The following is a 15,818-nucleotide window of genomic DNA, read 5'->3' as shown; positions in this document are numbered from 1 at the left end:
GTGGATCACCAAAGAGGGAAGAGTGTGATGGAAATATATGTGGCCGGCAAGCCAATCACACATTCTACATCTCGTTCCATATTCATTAATAGAACATATTCATTATAGTGCACGTGTGATGCGTATAAGGAAGTCCATGAATACATGATCAGACTTAGTGAATTATGATGAGATCGTAATGCGGAGATCACTAGTCTTTAAGCATGCGTTCTAAATATTCCTATTCGAAGGATACGCGAGAAGGACATCAAAGTATTCGGATAGAATAGCACTATCTAGCCTCACTCATATGATGAGTATGGCCGGTCCCGTAGCCATTAGTGTGGCGACACTAAGGATAGATAGTGGGTGCTCTTTAGTAGAAAGAGTTCACTGAATTGATCCGTACAAATCTCTGAATGGTATTATACCGAACTGTCAATCAGGTTGATTCACGTCACGGTTGTGTAGATGGTCCTTAGACCTGAGACACCAAAGACGTCTTGTGGACGGACGGTTGTACTTTGGCTATGGCCAACGAGTCTCGAATCATGGGATTCTAAACGGTCTTAGTTCGGGTGCATCAAGAAGTACACGAAGATGATTGAGTGGTCAAGATGGGATCGTCCACCCTCGGTATAAGAGGTGACAGCTCAAGGAAGACGATGCAACGAAGTCCTTGGCCAAGGCAGTGAAATATTGGAGAAGAGTTCTCCGATGATTTCCGAATGCATCAGTACTAACTCGGATGACCGATTAGGGTTTGACAGTTGACCATATCCTAAGTCGTCCAAGGAGCATCAAGTGGATGAGGGATTATACATACAAGGTAACCGATGATGAACAGGTTCCATGAGTGAGTCGATACACACTCCTTTGTATCTTCTAGGACAAGAGGTGTAGCTTGGCACCCCACGTGTCGGAGTCTCGACCTATCGATTGGGTTAAATCGATCCGACATTAATTAATCTATATGATGATATAGTTAATTAATTTTGAAGGCCAATAAAGATTATTGGGCCACTGGAGTCGTTAATTAGATTAATACATGGGCCTAGAGGGTCCCACGCAAATGATCTTTTGGACGTTGGAAGATATACTTAAGTTTTGGGGGTTTTATGAAAAATACCCACTTAGTATAAATAAGGGAAGGCCCTGAACGAAATTCACCCAGGCCAGAATCGTTCAAGGGCCTTTCCCCTTCTCCACTCTCCTCACACCCCCTCTCCATCCCTGATGCAATCAGGACAACGTAACGACGCCGACGGAGAAAGAACGGAGATCGTCAATGAGAAGGAGGAGATCCGACAAGCCGAGGACCGCGTGGATACGTCTAGAGGCTGCACACTTGAGCAGCTCGACTCGTCTCGCTCCGAGATCGAAGAAATCACGAATGAGATTCGTGCAAGGTACATCGTTTCAATATTTTTTGTTGATGCGTTCGATTCGCAAAAGACTTCCGCTGCGCATCGTTTTTGATTTGTTCATCCAAGTCAAGGCCTATAGAACCCAACAGAGTGGACCTTTAGTGCAGGAGTAGCATGATAGGGTGATGCAGGAATTTGTGGAGGAGTTTGATGGCGTGAGTGGATGATGCGCGCTTAGACAAGGCCGGAGGTGATAGAAAGAGAAAAAAAGAGAGAGAGTAAGAAAGATAGGGGGAACGTCGGAGGGAGAGAGAGAGAGAGGTATGGAGTGTTGTATAGTGTGCCAATGCAGGCAGAACGGTTATTTTGTCCATGAACAAAAAATCATCCCATCGAGGAGACCGAACAAATGATGAAACATAGATATGGTCCATCGGTCCCGGACGGGACTTTTTTATCACAGGATGAAAAAAAGCGTTGTTCTAGGGGGCCCTGGATGGCGAACGAGATGATTTTTTTTTTCCCATGGGAGCCGAAAGGGAGGTGAGCAGGAAACTGAGTGGGAGCTAAATGGAAGCCAACTAGAAGCCGAGAGCCCGGAAAGCAATGCAGTTATCTTGTCCCATTCTGTGTTCCTGCCATGGACAAGAGTGGTGGTGGGAACACTACTACTGCTGCTGCAATGACCTTGCGACAACCACCTCCGCCCTCTCCACATCCGCTTACAGAGATGATCAGGTGACCATTGACAAACCAATGCCCCATGAAGGACCCAACCTTTGGACAACTCTAAACGTTACACCACAACCAGAATCACAACTATCACCATTGTTGAGGAGTTTTACTCGCACTGTCAGCCCGACTCCGACCAGTAGGACTTAATAGAAGATTATAATAGGACATATTGTATACTCACTAATGAGGTGTATTGGTTAGGATTAAATATAGGAAAACATTGAAAGTAGGATTCAACATAGATAGAAACATAGACAATCATGCAGCATCTAGATAGGCCTTTATACAGATTATAAAAGGAAAGATCAGATTTAGGAAACTTACCAAATCTAGTTCCACTACAACACTATAAATACCAACCCATGTAACAATCCACTGATGTGGAATTACAACGATCATTAGCATTCTCTGGTATTTCCCTCTTTTCCTCCTTGATCTTCTTTGTGCAATCTCGAGTTCTCAACACCATGCCCTACCAATGCTTCTCCCCACTTTTTGATATGTTCTTTTCCTCTCTCTTTCTCACTCAACGCAGATCTATAAAATCTCGTACAACCAATGTTTTATAAGAAAATGTATTTTGAAGAAGCCCCCTTTCCTTCGACATATATTTGCCCTCCGCTCTCGTTAGTTGACATCCCACCACTTGAAGATAGTGTTGTTGCTGCTACTGTTTAGAGAAAGTCAGCTTTGCTTCTATGAGTAACAGCTCCAGGTTACTTCACTTTCCCCCCATCCACCATTACCTCTCCTCCCTCATCTTCTTCACCTCGCCCCATCATTGTCTACATCACCAATGTGCATCAACATTGTATCATTTCCACCAGCACCACCGCTGTCTTCATCCCCCCGTACACTTCACCATTCTATCAATGCGTGCCTCCCACTCATGATGCCACCATCCACCCACTACCACATGCCTCTTGTGTGTACTATTGTTGTAGCAGTTGTGTGGCACCATTTCTCCGCCACTGTCACGACCGACCCAGCTGTCTCACTGTGACTTAAGGTCCTCATAGACTTAGCACCCATGTGTCTCCAACATGCCACATGTCAACTCTGAATGGTCAACGGTCCACCTTAAACCAGTTATAGTTAAGAAGAAGTGATAAGGATGATAAGGATAGTGAATGTAGTAAGTGATAAGTGGTTAGTAAGTAAAGGAAATAGTAAGTAGATAAGAGACTAGATATGAGGGAGAGATAAACTAACAAATATTATTTATATCTTTTATAGATATTAAAGATGATAAGAAAGTAGGATATTGAGATGAATTAATGGTGTTATATTTAAAGATGATATTATTATAGGTAGTGAAAGAAGTAGAGAAAGCTAATAAAATAGATAGAGTAGTAAAACACTATGAATAGGGGCTAGGGGGTTCTTTAATTAATTAGTAGTACGCTATATGAAAATAGAAAGTGGCTATAAGGATAATGATATTAAGATTTTAGTTAGAGAATGAGAGTTTTAGGGTAATAAGATGTAAATAGTTTAGTAAGAAGTAGGGGTTTTTAGTTTATAAAGGTATTTATTTTAGTAAGAAGTAGGAGGAAGAATAAAACAGAGAGAAGAAGTATTATAAAGATAGGCGAAAGTGAGTATTATCAGTTGAGTGATGGATTGGAGTCGATGAGAGGATGTATATGTATGCATAGATTTTAATAATAGGAGAGATAAGTAGAAGTATATGGATTACTTAATTATTAAGATAATTAAGTAGATAAAGAGCAAGAATAGCTGACATTTTTGAGTTACCTAAATAGGTAGAGAGATGAAAATTTGTTTTTTATGTTAGAAGAACTTAGGTAAAAGAATAAAATAATAAGATGAGAGAGTAATGAGAGGGGTTATCTAATTCAGAAGAGAGTTAAAGGTTTAATTACATAGATAGAGATAAACATAGAAAAGGGTAGAAAGATTAAGAGCGAAGAGAAGAGGGATATTAAGGTGTTTTTACAATTTTATAGTTATAATTATCCTAGGTAGATAGTAATAGATTCTATAGAGGAAACCTATCTAAGAAATATGTTTTTAGTATTTTTAATAGATGAAAATCTCAGGAAATATGGAGGTTTCTGTTGACACCGTGCAGGTGGTCAACAAATGCCTCACAGAGGCCGAAAAAACAAGAACACGATCAACAAAAAAAACTTCTCTAAATCAAATCAAATTTGAGTAATGTATTATAGTGACTGATGATTCTCGTTCAGGTTGAGATCAAGAACTTCCCAGATCTCCCGGAATAAAGGAACGGGGTGGGGATGCAGATCGCCACCCCCTAACTTCAGTGTGTTGTTCCCCCCTTCCTCTTTTATTTGCTGACATAGATTCCTCACTTCTTTGCCCTTCCCTAAAGTCTCAATGAGCTGCCACGACGTTGTTGAGTACTCCAAACTTTGAAAGAGACCTCCGACGCCATAAATTTTTCTTGCGACTAGAGAAGATGAAAATTGGGGCTAGGGAGCCCCGTTAAAGGCTTGGGAAGGATCTCCCATGGCCGTCGATGCAGTGAGATGGCCTTGGGGGTCCTCGCAAGCTGTCGGAGTCCCTCGGAGGTCCCCCCCACTTCCAGAAACTGCCATTTGGCCAGGGGGAGGGTGTTGGGTTCTAGAGGCCTTGACATGGATGAATAAATGAAAATGATTCGCAATGGAAAACTTGAACGAATCGAACGGCATCAACAAAAATATTAAACGAAGTATCGTTCCATGAATCTTATTTGTAATTTCTTTGATCCCAGAGTGAGACAAGTCAAGCTGCTCAAGTGTACAGCCTCTAGATGTATCCACACGATTCTTGGCATGTCGGATCTCCTCCTTCTCGTTGACTTGCCCCATTCTTTCTCTGTCGTCATCGTTACGTCGTCCCAATCGCATCAGGATTGGAGAGGGGGTGTGGAGAGAAGGGATAAGAAGGGGAAAGCCCCCTGAACAATTATGGCCTGGGTGAATTTCATTCGGGGCCTTCCCTATTTATACTAAGTGGGTATTTTTCATAAAAACCCCCAAATCTTTCGACGTCCAAAGGACCATTTGTGTTTGACCCTCTAAGCCCATGTATCAATCTAGTTGATGACTCCAATGGCCTAATAACCTTTATTGGCCTTCCAAAGTAATTAACTATATCATCGTATAGATTAATTAACGTCAGATCAATTTAACCCAATCGATAGGTCGAGTCTCCAACACATGGGGTGCCAAGCTACACCTTGTGTTCTAGAAGATATAAAGGAGTGTGTATCGACTCACTCATGGAGCATGTTCATGATCAGTTATTGTGTATGTATGATCCCCCATCCACTTGATGCTCCTTGGACAACTTAGGGTGTGGTCAACTGTCAAAACCTAATCGTTTATCCGAGTTAGTACTGATGCATTCATAAATTATCGGATAACTCTTCTCCCGATATTTCACTGTCTTGGTTAAGTACTTCATCGCGTCGTCTTCCATGAGCTGTCACCTCTTATATTGAGGGCGGACAATCCCATCGTGAGCACTCAATCGTCTTCGTGAACTTCTTGATGTAGCCGACCTAAGATTGTTTAGAATCACATGATTAGAGACTCATTGGCCATACCCAAAGTACAACCATTCGTCCACAAGACGTCTTTGATGTCTCAGGTCTAAGGACCACTTACACAATAGTGAAGTGAATCAACCTGATTGACAGTTCAGTATAATACCACTTAGGGATTCATACGGATCAATTCAGTGAACTCTTTCCACTAAAGAGCACCCACTATCTATCCTTAGTGTCTCCACACTAGTGGCTACGGAACGGCCATACTCATCATATGAGTAAGGCTAGATAGTGTTATTCTATGTGGATACTTTCATGTCCTTCTCACGTATCCTTTGAATAGGAATGTTTAGAACACATGCTTAAAGACTAGTGATCTCCGTATTCCGATCTCATCATAATTCACTAAGTCCGATCATGTATTCATGGACTTCATTGTAAGCATCACACGTGCACTATAATGAATATGTTCTATTAATGAACATGGAACGAGATGTGGAGTGTGTGATTGGCTTGCCGGCCACATATATTTCCATCCGAGGGATGGACGAAACTGCACCTGGTCGTCCGACCCCCTTCATATGGGGTCCAACTGCTGCGATTAAATCACAGCCGTGGACCCCTTTAAGTCTGGTCAGCTTGCCGTGTCACCTTTTGCATGTGTGATTCGCCCATAGAGAGGTCCCATTGCCCTTGTTAGCCATCACATCAAATCGGAAGGCTGGAAAAACATTAACCAATAAGATAAGTCAGATATAATGCAGACCGTCCGATCATATGGATGAAGATTGCATGATTGTGATTAGAATGTCACTTAAGCTTTTGCCCATTGTAATGCAAGCTTTAGGTCGGGTCGGCTCGAAGCCTAATCAATCTTTCTCTTCATTTATCTTAAGATCGTGATTGATTGGGCCATGATCCATCGTGTCGCTTGGCAGCTCGGCCCGATGTGGAGCTGAAAGAGTTTGTCATAAAAACATCCCATAATGGAAAAATCAAGAGTAAGACTTACTATATAAACGCGATGTTTCTCTTGCCTTTGAAATTACTTAACATCTCTTGTGTGCATGCGCGAACTTCTCTATGGGCCTCTATATGTGAGCAGTCAGGGCTCCTTGTGTGGCGTTGCTCGCCAACTACTGGCTAGCTTGATAGATATGCGCTCGCTAGCTGCCCGCTGGCTTGAGTGCTGCCGACTCCCCCTTCAGCTGGCCACTTAAAAACTCCTTTTGTTGATCTTCTTATCTTTTCCTTTATTGAATGCACTTAAAGCTTAGTGCCATAATAATTCCAAAATTGAATGCATTTTTTTTTCTAAATGAGATAAAAAATGACCTTCAAGCACTAGATATAATTTTAGTGAGAAGAAATGGTCATGTTGAATATTTTCTAGAATTAATGCATAGAAGGAGAATTTATAGTAAAATAAAGATACAGTTAATAAATTGGTACAGATAAAAATTCTAAGATGTGTGTATTTTTAAAACTAAAAATCACTTTATCAATTGTGACCAGAGGTTAGTGAAGACAGAGAACGACACATCTGCCATGGAGGTTTGAGATTGGAGGAAGAGAAAAGAAAGAGAGAAAGAGTGGAAGGTCGCCCACGATTAGAGGCAGAGGAGCTAGAGAGGGAGACAAAGAGCGGGAGACAGAGAGAGACACATAAAGAGAGGGGGAGAGGGGAAGAGAGAGAGAGAGAGACAGAGAGAGATTCAAAACCTTCGATTGGATAATTTTATGGGGATCATCCAATATCCAACTCTAGCATCCTTCATTATTCACAAGGTGGTGATATCTAATTGTATGATTAGGAACTCATAGGTCATAATCAATGTACAACTGTCTGTCCAGTATACATCTTTTGTGGCTCAGGTCTAAAGACCACTAATACAATCATGAGGTATAATACTAGTCAGGGATTAACATTGACAATTCAGTGAACTCTTTCCATTAAAGAGCACTTGCTATCCATCCTTATTATCTCCACATTAATCGTTATGGGGCTGGCCATACTCATATGAGTGAGACTAGATAATGATATTTTATCTGACAACTTTGATGTCCTTCTCAAGTATAATTAAAATAGGAATATTTAGAACAACTTCTTGAAGATTAGTGATCTCTAGATTATGATATCATTATAATTCACAAAGTTAAATCATGCATTCATGGACTTCATCATAAACATCACATGTGCATTATAATCTATAAATTGTATTAATGAACAATGAATGATACTAGGAATGTGTGATTTGACATGCTAGCCACATATATTTCCATCACGTAGATCCCTATCTCTAGTGCCAATGTATCACATGAGATCAGAAAAAAGGTCTTTTGGGTATGTGTTGGTTAATGAACAGGTTCAAAGTAAAACATAAATTTAGTTATAATAATCAAACTGAGAGGGAAAAAATCTACAAGTGAAATGGTACCCAAACCCAAGGATCACTGCTTAATAATCCTCTTCAAGGAAAATGAAAAGGAGATCACGATGAGGTTGATGGAATTATATGGCCAAAAAGCCAATTTATCTTTTATGTTGTTTTTCAATTCATTCAATTTATCATATTCATTATGCAACACATATCATGTTTGTATTGAAGTCTAAGAATATATGCAATGATGAATGGTTTATGATGGGATAATAATGCAGTGATCATTTATCTTTAAAAGAAATGTTCTAAACATTCACATTCGCTAGATATTTGAGGAGATCATCAAAATATACAGATAGAGGGGCATTATTTATCCCTCTCATGGTATGAGGATGTTGTTTGGAGATGCAAATTAATGATAGTTATTGCTCTTTAACATTACAATATATTTGAATGGCGTTGGCCACTGTAAACATTCCAGGGTCACACTGGCCTTCAAAGCTAGTCATGTAAATCCAAACGCCTTTAACTAGTCATGTAAATCCAAATATGAAACATTTTTCTGACCTAAAACAGCAACAATTATGCCCTACCAAATGGAGCAGAAAAATATTTCAGTAATTTTCTTCTTGAGAATATATAAAGAAAATGAATCTGCCTGGTAACTGGAATTTGGAGCGATCATTACAGACGGTCATAACAAATTGTAGAGAGAGAATAATACTGGAGAGCAGACTATTCAAAACTGCTATTTCTGTCTTCCTGTCAAAACCCAGAACAGATTCATTAAGGAAACTCACTGAATGATTCATTCTAGAGAAAGAGAGAGAGAGAGAGAGAGAGAGAGAGAGAGAGAGAGAGAGAACTCCAATCTTGAGGAGCTCAAAGTCCAGCTCAAATCCTCAACCTTGGTAGAACAAATTTATGGACCCAATGCGGTCAGCTTACAGATTGGGCAAATATTTTTTAGGATCAGCCACTGCTTGATGCAGGCCGTGTGGAACTCATGCCCACAATCAAGGGTCCCAATCTCCTCTCCACCCAAGTAATTCTCCTGCAAAGTTTGCTCAAAGATGACATAAATGATTTATTCATTTAAACTCCAACTGAGCAAAATCAAAGCATGATTTTATCGATACTGCACTTTAATCGTTCATGCTAGCATTAGAGAATTTAGGAGGAAGCGAAGGCCAGACAAAAAAAGCTCAATAAACAGATGATAGCATTGGATGATCATGATTTCATACAAAAAGATGAAATTAATGGATGATCCATAAAAGGTTCAGACAATGTCACAAAAGTTGTTGGAAATTTTTTTTGAAATATAAATTTGCTGCTGGATTATGAGGGCTAAGTCCATGGAAAAAGCTATTATAACAGGTTTACTTTTTCTTTAAAGTTCTACAGGAGTGGAGTCATTAAATGATGTAACCTAGATAGAATTTGAACAGTCAATTGGGCACACATGCAATTATATCATTCACATGTTTCACGGAAAAATTTCGTGACAGAGATATAAAGGAACAGTTCCCATTTCACATTGTACATCGCGTACATGAGTAGCCAACATAACATCGGGATAATAAAACAACTTGATATTTTTTCGTATTACCTACCCTTGGGCCGTAGAAAAAGATGAACATAACCGAAGAACATAAACTACACTAGATTTTTCGTCTATGTTTCCAAAAAGAATGGACAATGCTCGTTGGGTGAATAGAGGTCCATAAGTTTATTTTTTAAAACTAAAAATATTTTAGCCTGTTTTATACCTGGCAAATGCAACAAGGCTCCGCAATGGTATCATCAGGTAACTTCATTGCAGAAAGATGCATTCTATGCTTCATGAGCTTCCGGATTGTTTCCTCACTCAGCCCAGTGTTCACATTTCCAATCCTCTCCTCTAATGCCAGCAGCTCCTGAAAAAGTCAACACATGCCACGTCAGCCCTGTACTCCATTACTTTTTCACTTTATTTCTCAATTTACCTCATAGGACATATTATCCACGTCGAGCCGCAAGTCTCTGTGCCTGTCATGGAGGTCAGCAAGGCCGTAGAACGCAGAGTGATCAAGAATCAAAACATCCTGCACAATTGACAAGCAAATAATAAAGTTAAACCAATTCAATTAAACATATTCATATCTGTAACTCACCTCAAATCTAAGGTTCTCCCCCCTGCGCATGAGATCAAGCGCATTGCGGATGTGCTACACAGAGAAAAAGGCAAATTAGGCATACAAAATAAAATCCTAATATTAATGACGAGGTCTACATATCAATGCACCCGTTCTATGACTTTCAACTAAACTTCTATACTTTTTTTTAACCTCGTTCCTACATGACCTGATCTGTTTGATCAAGCAAGCCCTTCTATTTTAAATGTTAAAACGTTTGAAGACATAAAGACAAACAAATAGCAGAGCCAGCCCAGTTTAAAAAGCAAATGATAGTCTGAAATCTCATCAGCAGGTAATAAGTTCTTTTCAAGAATGTATTACAGTAAACTAAAGAAGGCTGCCACTTAGACATATGTGCAGATAATCTTATGGAATTCGGAAACCCAAATTCCATAAGATCTTGATTAGTATCCTATCGAAGGAACTCCAAAACTTCAGGGACAATGCAACTTCCCTCAAAAATCCAAGACCATTTTAATTTCTTTTGAAAAAATTTAATAAAATTATTAACTTTTTGAAAGAAAATTTTAAAAAATTAGGCCCATTCTTTGACATCCATAACTAAACTATGTGAATGAACAACTCAACTCAAGATGACCTTCTAAGTTTCTTTCAAAAAATAAAATTAAGGAGAGCAAGGAAAGCATTCATTAAGACGAGCTGAAAACAAAGTAATAGACTCGCCCATCAAAAGCAGTAATTCACACTAAAATCCACGAATCATACCTCAGATATCATCCGGCTTCTTCCTTCACGAGACGAAGTTAGGGTTCGCACGGCGAGGGGCGCCCCCATTACAGCAGCTCGCCTATCCATCAGGAGCGCGGATCGAAGGAGGGGATGCTGATGGGTAGCTCGAAGACCGACACCTGGCAAAGGAGCAGTATCTCCAGAATTAGGCTGGAAAGAACGTTGTGGGTTCATTGATTCAGAGTTAGGCACAGGCAATGTCCTTCTTGCAAACTCTGTCAGAACTCGCCGGTATCCAGCAGGTAAATTCTGATAATGCAATCTAGAAGACGCAGACCCCACTTGCAAAGGTGGATTTCCAGAGACAGTGCTAAGATTGTTGCCGTTGGTTATGCTCCAATCTAAGGGGAGTTGTGCAGGGAGGTAACCAACAGCTCTTAATTCAGATGAAGGGCCGATATTTGGGAGCTCAGAGGGAGTATTACTGCTATTTCTCAAGATTGAAGGAGAATTTGATGAGCCGCCTGTTCTCACACCAGGAAACCCATTTCTAGCCAATGGAAGCACTAATCGAGGAAACCCTTGGGCTGGCAGCTGTTGACCGTGGGAGTTAGTACTCGGTGTTGCCAGCCTAGCTTCCATAGATTCACTAACTGGGTCAAATAAAGATGGTTGAGGAGGCGACCAAATTGAGGGCTGCCCACCAGAAGACGAATTCAATAATGGCGGCCAATCAGGGGACAGCTCATCATCCTGGAGCCCAGGATTAGGGTTTATCCTCATCCGGAAGCTTCTGTAAGAACTTTCCGAACTCTCGGGTTCAGTCGCTGTTCTAGGGTTTGGATTCCCCTCACGGATATCACACACGGCCACATTCTCCGAACTGGATAAGCTCAAGGTACTCGAAGAAACATGTCTTGCTGACACATCAGGCAAGAAGTTGCTGCTTTCAGTCGGCTGGAAGCTTCCTGATGATTGGCCAGTGTCTCCCTCCATGCTCTTCCTTTTGCCAGATAAGCACCTGGCACTGGAGGTAGAACAAACGGGCTCAGAATGCGCCATGTGAGAGTTCTCATGAGCGCACATGCCATTTTGAGAAACCGCTCTGCTGCCACCGCCGGATGATCGTGGGCCCAGCATAAGTTCTTGATCATCATCTCCATCATGTGTCTGATTAAGATTTATAGTGATCCGATCGAGTCGTCTACTGTCTCGTCGATTCTGGGCTATGCCTTCTAACTTTGTCTCGTCACAGGAATTTTCAATCGATGTAATATGGTCACGAGAGCTAGATGCCCCAGCGTGCCAACTGTTTAAGTTCACCGTTTCGCGGCGACCAGCGTCTCCTTCATAGCCCACGCTTGACTCATCTTGTGATATCAAGTAACTTGGGAGCGTAGGAGGAGGGTGGATGACGTCGTTCCAGTATATTTGCTGGTCAACAGTTGACGTGCTCGAGCCAGGAGCATGATCGAAGTCAAAAGTCTCAGTTAGGGGTTCCACATTGCTCCTGTGCCCTTGCATAATAAGCAATATATTGCCAAATGAAGAAATGATGAGCTTTACTTGAGAAGGATTCAACCCAAATCAAATCAAGGCAACCTGTTTGAACAAGGATAAGTTTCTCCAGGTTAGCGGAACATGAATACCAGATAAAAACGACCAGAATGATGAAAAGAAAAGTAAAAGGTTGATCACTGCATAAAGGATACGAGGAATTTTTTTACTATGTACGTGGTCCTCTAAAAGTTATCAAGCCCCGAGATACTTAAAAACCAAATAAAGAAGACTGGTGACTAGATAGAATTTTTTTGGGCACAGGTTTCCTCTTCATTAATAATGAAATGTGTTTATTATCATATCAAAAATAAAAGACGCAGTTAGGATTTGAAAAAATCCAACCCGAATATATAGGTCTAATCAACCCCTACTCAAGAATTTTCGTCATATTCAGTAACAATAGTATGAAATCGATACTCAGGTTTCACTTTCGCATTTTTTAGTTTTTTTCTTGAAGAGATGCAATTATTTATGGCGAGGCTTTTACTAATCAGCAGAAAGACAAAACGAAATGGGGAAAAATTAAGACGATAGGAAGAGAAATGCAGACTGTATTTATGTCAAACATTACCAACTCCAGCTCACTTAAAAACTTAACCCACTTTAATATATACCTACTATCTCCACATTGCGCCACATCAGATGGATTTCAAATTTCCTTACACTACAGTTTAACGTGCATATGAAATTCAGATCAAGTAACGTTTGGCAAAATCATTACATTAAACCCAAAAAATCTGCTTCTTTCTCCGGTAAACTGTTACAACACAGCCTTGATTCAAAGAATAGCTCCATATATTCAGACAATCAGCTATTAGGCCTTTTCGTCATTGATGACGCTGATAAATTGTCTTCGGCATCGTCATACATATTTGCTGCATCACAATGATGAAAATGGCGATGATGATGGGGGGACGAATTTAATTTACACATTATCGTTTCTACCCCCTAATTTCAACTCTTTCTATCTCGTATCTTTCAGATGACAAGAGGACAATTAAGACTGAAATAAGTCATCGTCCTCGATACTAAGCTAGGATAGAAATGAGAATGATGGTACTAAGCTATTGTCTTCCAACTCTACTTGCTATTCCTTGAGCTAGAAAATTTGCTTATGAGATTTGATAAAATCTATACTGCGCACAGAATGAAATTCCACCATTTAACAACTTTAATTGGCAAGAACTAGGGTTGGAAGATGATGACGATTCTTCATTGTCATCCACAATGTTCATCATTGCCAATGGCGTAGCTGTGTAAGAAAGATAAGGGAGATTAGACCGTGAAATTATATTATAGTCATCATCATCCACATAGATCGTCTTCTGTATCTTCATCCTTGCCACCTATGAATGACGAAAACAATGAAAATTCATCGCTTTCTTCTCAACATCGTCATCCTGAAAGCCGAAGCCTATCAAAATTCACATAATATCCATGCAAATTTAGAGTTAACAATGTCTACTGAGAGCCACTTTGCAAGCTAGCATGAGAAGTGGACAGACTGGACATTCATTTTTAATATGATCAACAAAGAGTATGAACAATATAATTTGTTAAAACTTCATTAAAAATAAAGTACATAAAATAAAAATGGCAGCACATCACATAATCAACCCAGTGGAAAACAAACTAAACACTTCATTAAAAATAAAGGACATAAAATAAAAATGGAAACACATCACATAATCAACTCAGTAAACTAAATAAAAACAACACAGATATAAAAAATTGAGCCGAGATGTATCATCTAATTTCCAAATTTAAATTCATTTGAATAAGAGATCTACCGAAAAGTTCACCGAAAAATAACGACTCGTCGACTCATGAAGTCACAACTCCAAAAATCTCGATGGCGAACAAAAAACGAAGGAAATAGATTACCCACTAAATCGAAAGTGTTTTCCATGAGATTACAGATTTCACACCTAAAAATTTGAGAAACAGCAGACTCTATCGCCGCATCTATCACTACATTTCTCATAACCGCAAAACAGTAATAATCCCAGAACATGCAATCGGAGACAGAATCAGACCAGCAGTAAAACATGAAAACAACAAGAAAGAAATAACACTTATAAGAGCCCTTAATCATTCATCTGACGATACAAACTAAGACCGAATCCGACTACGACTTCGAAGAGCGAGGCCGCATCGGTACATGCAGGCTTGCGCCATCTTCCCGAATAGTCGTTCATGCGTTGAGAGCACGAAGATAACAGCCGATTCAAGCCGAAAACCGACTATAACGACGGAACCGTGTTGAAAATCAGCGACAGGCGCAAACAATCGATCGCCCCGTGACCAAAACTCCCCGAATCGGAACAAGAACAATTAACCCTAATCGCCGGATAGATGAAACGACTGAAAAACTAAGAAATAGCGGGCAGATGGGAGGAGATTTCTGCACCTGGGTGAGCTCCGCCGTCGAATCTGCGCTCGACCCAGATCCCAAACCAACAATTTCGACCGACCCACGAAGCTAAACAGCTCCGAGATGGCCTCCTTGCAAAGGAAGGAGACCCAAAACGAAGAATTCGACGCCAACAAAATCGAATTAATAAAAAATGGGGCAAACCCAGGAGAGAAGGGAGGAAGGTGGGGGGAGGAAACGCGATGGAAGACGGGCAAAAAGGGAGAGAAAGAGTTATAGAGAGAGAAAGGGGGGGTTGTGGTCCGATTGGGGGGGTGACTTGGAAGGGCGACAGGCGGGTTTTCAAGAAAATCGCGTCGTGGGTTGGGAGATTGGGGCTCGCATTTGAGGAGGGGCGGCGACGTGATCGCTCAGAGACACCATGATTTACTCCTTTTCGCCCTCTTTGATGCGTCGATGGTCCCGATAATTTACCAAGATGGGGTTTTTTTTATCTGGGTCTTTTTTTTTTTTCGCCCGTCACCCGTCACGCATCCTCTCATGATCTCATCGAAATATGCGTCCTCTCTCTCTCTCTCTCTCTCTCTCTCTCTCTCTCTCTCTCTCTCTCTCTCTCTCTCTCTCTCTCTCTCTCTCTCTCTCTCTCTCTCTCTCTCTCTCTCTCTCTCTCTTTCTCTCTCTCTCTCTCTCTCTCTCTCTCCCTCTCTCTCTCTCTCTCTCTCTCTCTCTCTCTCTCTCTCTCTCTCTCTCTCTCTCTCTCTCTCTCTCTCTCTCTCTCTCTCTCTCTCTCTCTCTCTCTCTCTCTCTCTCTCTCTTTTTATCACTCTATCTCTCTATCTCTTTCTCCCTCTTTCTCTCTTTCTCTCTCTATCTATCTCTTTCGCTCTCTCTCTATTTCTCTCTCTATCTCTTTCTCCCTCTTTCTCTCTTTCTCTCTCTATCTATCTCTTTCGCTCTCTCTCTATTTCTCTCTCTATCTTTTTCTCCCTCTTTCTCTCTTTCTCTCTCTATCTATCTCTTTCGCTCTCT

At 40.7% G+C, this 15,818-nt stretch overlaps 1 protein-coding gene across 2 annotated transcripts; it reads right to left on the bottom strand.

The window, feature by feature from the left end:
- Positions 1 to 8,721: 8,721 nt before the first annotated feature.
- On the bottom strand, positions 8,722 to 15,218 carry LOC144712747 (putative E3 ubiquitin-protein ligase HIP1). 2 transcript variants are annotated; one of them, XM_078587047.1, is made up of 7 exons: positions 14,826 to 15,218; positions 13,137 to 13,290; positions 10,892 to 12,457; positions 10,142 to 10,195; positions 9,974 to 10,072; positions 9,758 to 9,904; positions 8,722 to 9,039 (listed from the first exon to the last, which is right to left on the bottom strand). In XM_078587047.1, the coding sequence occupies exons 3-7, from the start codon at positions 12,377 to 12,379 to the stop codon at positions 8,908 to 8,910; spliced, it is 1,920 nt and encodes a 639-aa protein (XP_078443173.1). In that variant the 5' UTR covers positions 12,380 to 12,457; positions 13,137 to 13,290; positions 14,826 to 15,218; the 3' UTR covers positions 8,722 to 8,907. The 2 variants fall into 2 exon arrangements, with proteins under 2 accessions (XP_078443173.1, XP_078443172.1); XM_078587046.1 differs by lacking the exon at positions 13,137 to 13,290.
- Between the last annotated feature and the right edge of the window lie 600 nt (positions 15,219 to 15,818).

The sequence above is a fragment of the Wolffia australiana genome, chromosome 15, assembly GCF_029677425.1.
Source record: "Wolffia australiana isolate 7733 chromosome 15, ASM2967742v1".
Lineage (NCBI taxonomy): Eukaryota > Viridiplantae > Streptophyta > Magnoliopsida > Alismatales > Araceae > Wolffia > Wolffia australiana.
This window is presented reverse-complemented; position numbering and strand designations above follow the sequence as displayed.